The following is a 4764-nucleotide window of genomic DNA, read 5'->3' as shown; positions in this document are numbered from 1 at the left end:
AAAAAAACAAAAAACAGGTAGCCCATCTGAATTAGGACATTTAGGCTATCCATCTAATAGTAGCCTACCGAAATCTTATTAACAGTAGAAGTTAAATTTTACTGTAGTCTTCAAATCTGGGTACTGTCTTATGTTTTAAAATCACAAAGGGAGTTTGTTGCCATCAGGCTAACGTGACAGTCATGCCTCATGCAGCTGTAAGGTTTTCTTTCTCTTTTGTTTTTACTCGCGATATTTACAACACGCATTACATTACGTATTTCATGGCACACTCGTTTTATGCGTATTTGGCGCCACCTAGTGTTGTGGGTGTATTATTGACATGTCAAAGTCTAGACCCTGAATATAAGACGACCGCGTTTTTTCAGATGTATTTCCAAGAAAAAAATATCGTCTTATATTCGGGACAATACGGTATATGAAACTACTATGTGTTTAGTGCTCCAGTCAACAACCATTTAAGTGTATTTATTTGTTTGGAATTGTGCAAATGTAAAAACGGGGAGAACTTAGTGCTTTCATGATCTTAATGCACATTTCATGGACATGAGATGGTCTACGTGTAAAAATTACATTAGCAGCAGCAGAGCAGAATAATGAAACTGTTTTCGCTTGCTTGATCTGTGCAGATTTCTCTCCTGATGCAGACGAGACCACTTTTCACTGGAGAAAGCAATATTACAGACAGAGGTCTCGTATTTTAGTTAAAATGTCTTAATGAATTACTAATGGTTTCATGAACTGATGGACAGGAGTGGTGTGGATTAGGCTACTTGTTGATTACTGTGATGTTTTTATCAGCTTTTTGCACTCTCATTCTGACGGCACCCATTCACTGCAGTGGGTGAGGGTGAGTACATTTTCAGAAAATTTTCATTTTTGGATGAACTATTCCTTTAAACAGGACCGATTCAACCCACACTACACAACTACTGTAACTGAGCACCACTGCAATATTAACCAAACAACAAACAAATGCCAACAGCAATCATCTGTACTAGTACAATGTATCAGACAGAATTTCCAAATGACCAGTCAAAATCTTTTTTTTTCTTTCTATGAACTACCTTTATTTGTAGAAAGAAGTTTCTATTTCCCATCTCTTATTCTCCCCCATTCAATGATATATATAAGGGTTGAAAATATCCATCATAAACCACAGCATGTCACAGATGCTGTCCATACACCTCAAGCTGAACATAACCCACAATTTCCTGTCACTTTAAGGCTTGCATTTTGATACTTGATAAGGAAAATGGCAAAACAATTAGCGAACCATCATGCAACAAGTAGTAAACCTTCCTAAATACAAGTAACAAACAGCACGAGTTTCTTACTCCACCAATTGTAGTGGAAATAATAGGTTGAAACTGAAACTACACCAACGAAACTGGTCGAAACTGAAACAATTTGTTTATCTGTATTCGTGTAAGCTTGCCTAATCATTACACCCAACCACACTGAACATTTTTAGGACGCAAAACATAAAAAACAGCAATGGCGACTTACCTTGTTCATGTTTCCCGCTTGCTGGGGATTGATGGCATTGTGTGCCCCCATCTGTGGTGCACCCTGGGTAAGTGTCTCCGCCAATACGCTGCCAGAAACGGTGACCCCTTGCCCGGTGCCCGGTGCTGCCTGCATGGCCTGACCCTGGTACTGCATCCCCGGAGCTGCCCTGCCTCTTCCGGCCGGCCCCATCATGCCATTCATCATCTGCCCCTGCGGAGCCATGTTCTGCCCCATGAGTCCATGAGTCTGGTTGTTATTGTTCAGCATGGCTGGGTTGAAACCTGCACTGAGGCCCATACCCGGACTGTTGTTGCCCTGACCGGTAGGGTTGCCAACCGGCTTTGGAGGTTGGGTCTGGTGACCGGGTGAGCCCTGGCCCATGGGACTCTTCCCCAAGGCACCCAGTTGGCCACCCATTCCAGACTGAGGGCTGAGGTTTCCAGCCAGACCAGAGCCGCTCCCTGCCTGCAGGAGCTGGGACAGCTGCCTGTGCTTGGCAGCAGCGTCCGGGACAGTGCCCCCCATCCGGCTCCCCACCCCTCCGTCTCCATTAGAGGGCATGGACATCAGCCCCAGGTCTCCGTTGGGTATCAACTCATCTGGAAGATCGTTTTCCAAGTCAAACAAGGACACAAAGTCTAGAAAAAGAGAGGAAAAAGATTAATCAGTTTACCAAATAAAAAAATAAAAAATAAACCAATATTTGGCCAGTTAGGTTCCTTCTACATTGACTATTGGCCCATAAAGGGATAATTCATGAGTACTCAACAGTACTTTTTTTTTTTTGCTGTGAAAAAGTTTGTGAATAGAGTAAATTTTGTGCATGTCTCAGCTGATATGATTACAGATGGTGATCAATTTGATATGTAATGCAATTTATTATCAATAGGTTACCCTGCTATCTAAACAATGGCTTCGGCCCATATCAGTTAACTTTTCACTGACCATCTTGACTCTTGTTAACAATGAAATCAAAGTTTTGACTAATAAAGGTCACCCTTTGCACACACAGACTCAACTTTGTGTTTTCGTTTGAGAACTGCGTGAGGAAGTTGACGCTGTTGTAATGTCTCCTTATTCTCAGCGGGAAGTGCTCAGATTCATGGCTAAAAATAAGAATCACTCCAGCCGCTCATCTGTTAGCCCTCGTACCCCACCTAGTCTTCAACAGCTGCCTGTCAGTCTGGTCTACCTCCTCACCACTGAGACCAACACAGTCAGTCGTACAGTACAGACAGAGAATAGTGTGTGCCTATGTTTTAGGGTTAAAAAAGAAAATTAGACTAACATTCCAATCAAACACCAGATCAAAAACAACGTACTGTGAATTGGCCTGAACTGAAATAATGCACATATTGATAAACTGTATAATTTGATTGCACTGTAAACTGCGTAAATCATCCGTCGAATGCATAAATATAAATTAAATTGCAAACTCAAGATTAGAAAAATGACACTTTACAAGTCCAGTTTGCAAGTTCATGCATTTAAAAAAAAACAGCTGGTTGAAGAACTGGTTATGAAGTTGAGTGGTTGCCCCTATAAACAATGGCTATAAAAACCATCAATTCATAAAAATAGAAAGAATGGGTCTTTATCAATTTTTTTTTAAATAAAACATTTTACAGTAAAAACAACACTCATGGCACTCAGACTGAGAAAAATGTGCACGTGTACAAAGAACAACATTTAAAAACATGGCCTAAATCACGTTTACTGACAATGCAATCAAAGCATCTACATTTTATTTCACAAAATGCATTCTGTATGCATAATCTGATTGAAAATGCATGCCCTATAAAGCACTTAGAAAAAAATCTGGATTGATCACACTAGTCATAAACAATAGTTTAACTGGTACTGAATGAAATAACAGGTGCATGTGTGTGTGGTGTGAAGGTGCTCCTTAAAAACCTGCTTATAAACATTTTTTATAATGCTACTTTTCTATAATGCAAATGCAGAATCTATTGGCGACTTTATCGCCATGTAGACTTTCAGTGAATAAAACCATAAAGGGAGAGTTCATTCAAAAATTTAAATTCTGTCATCAAATACTCATCTGATGTTTTTCCATACCCATAAGATTTTCACTCACATTCGAAGCACAAATAAAGACGTTTTATATGAATCCTCAGATTTCAGTTCTCAAGTTTCATAGGTTTGTAACAACATAGGGGAAGTATTTGATGACTTTTTTTTATTTTTTAATAAAACTAACCCTTTAAATATTGAATAGGGCAGGAATCACATGGACCACTTTTATAATGCTTTCAATAGACGGAAATACAGAGTTGCAGGATAATCTTCAAAGAGATTTCATAAAATTCAAGGAAAAGCCATATTTAGAACAACATGAGGGCAAGTAAATGACGGTTTTAATTTTTGGGGTAAGCAAACAAAATTTTATATCAGTCATCACATTAACTGTAATAAATATCATGTCAGCCCAAATATCAGGTCCTCATCTGTGTGTTTCCGCAAAAGCACTATGCGGTTGAATCCAGGCAGTTGCTCACACTGCATCAGATCTCATCTGTGTGGCGATGTTCTCCCCAAAGCATCCTTCCCCAAATCAGTCATGCTTCAGCCGAGACATTAAACCACGCAGCGAGCCGTCTGCCTGAAGCTGGTGGAGGGCAGCGTTTACACGCTTGGCTGTGTTCGTATGTACACTAATGCAAACACGGCTGGAATAAAAGCGCACCCACGGCTGCCACACGCTCACATTAACAAGAGGAGGAACGCCCAGCTGGCAAACAACACACCCACTGGAACCGTCTCCGACACCAGTAAATGGCAAAAAAATACAAATAAATGTGGAAAACAAAAAAAGACCACAGAGACTTAACACAAACCCACAAATTAGCATGCATACTAGAGGACACGTGCATGTGTTGCCTTTCTCACACCAGCGGTCCACATTACAGTCAGTGCGGCTCACAGCTACACTACAGCTGCAGAGTAGGGGTTGAACGACTTCTGATTTTTTTAAAGTCGACTTTTATGTGATGAAAGTCGAGTCGAAGTCGACTAGATGCTGATGACGTCATTAATGAACAAATAAGTCTGGAGCTGTGACAAACACCTTGTGCACAGCTATGGCATATCACACAGCGCTGCCCACATGGCTATTGCTCCTGTAACAGCTCATTTTTATCAGTTCTTTTGTCTTTGGGTCGTTATATTTCTCACAGATTTCTGCTCATTCTAAATCAGATACAGATAAAGTAGCACAGTAAAGATTACATT

General features: G+C 40.4%; 1 protein-coding gene across 1 annotated transcript in view; it reads right to left on the bottom strand.

The window, feature by feature from the left end:
* LOC107715623 (CREB-binding protein-like) overlaps nt 1–4764 on the bottom strand; it is a 55344-nt gene that overhangs the window by 41027 nt on the left and 9553 nt on the right. The window contains exon 3 of the mRNA XM_016521780.1: nt 1510–2150. Within this exon, the coding sequence (XP_016377266.1) occupies nt 1510–2150 (641 nt within the window). The remainder of the gene's footprint in view (nt 1–1509; nt 2151–4764) is intronic.

The sequence above is a fragment of the Sinocyclocheilus rhinocerous genome, unplaced genomic scaffold (assembly GCF_001515625.1).
Source record: "Sinocyclocheilus rhinocerous isolate Xijiao unplaced genomic scaffold, SAMN03320098_v1.1 scaffold239, whole genome shotgun sequence".
NCBI classification, from domain to species: Eukaryota; Metazoa; Chordata; class Actinopteri; order Cypriniformes; family Cyprinidae; genus Sinocyclocheilus; species Sinocyclocheilus rhinocerous.
This window is presented reverse-complemented; position numbering and strand designations above follow the sequence as displayed.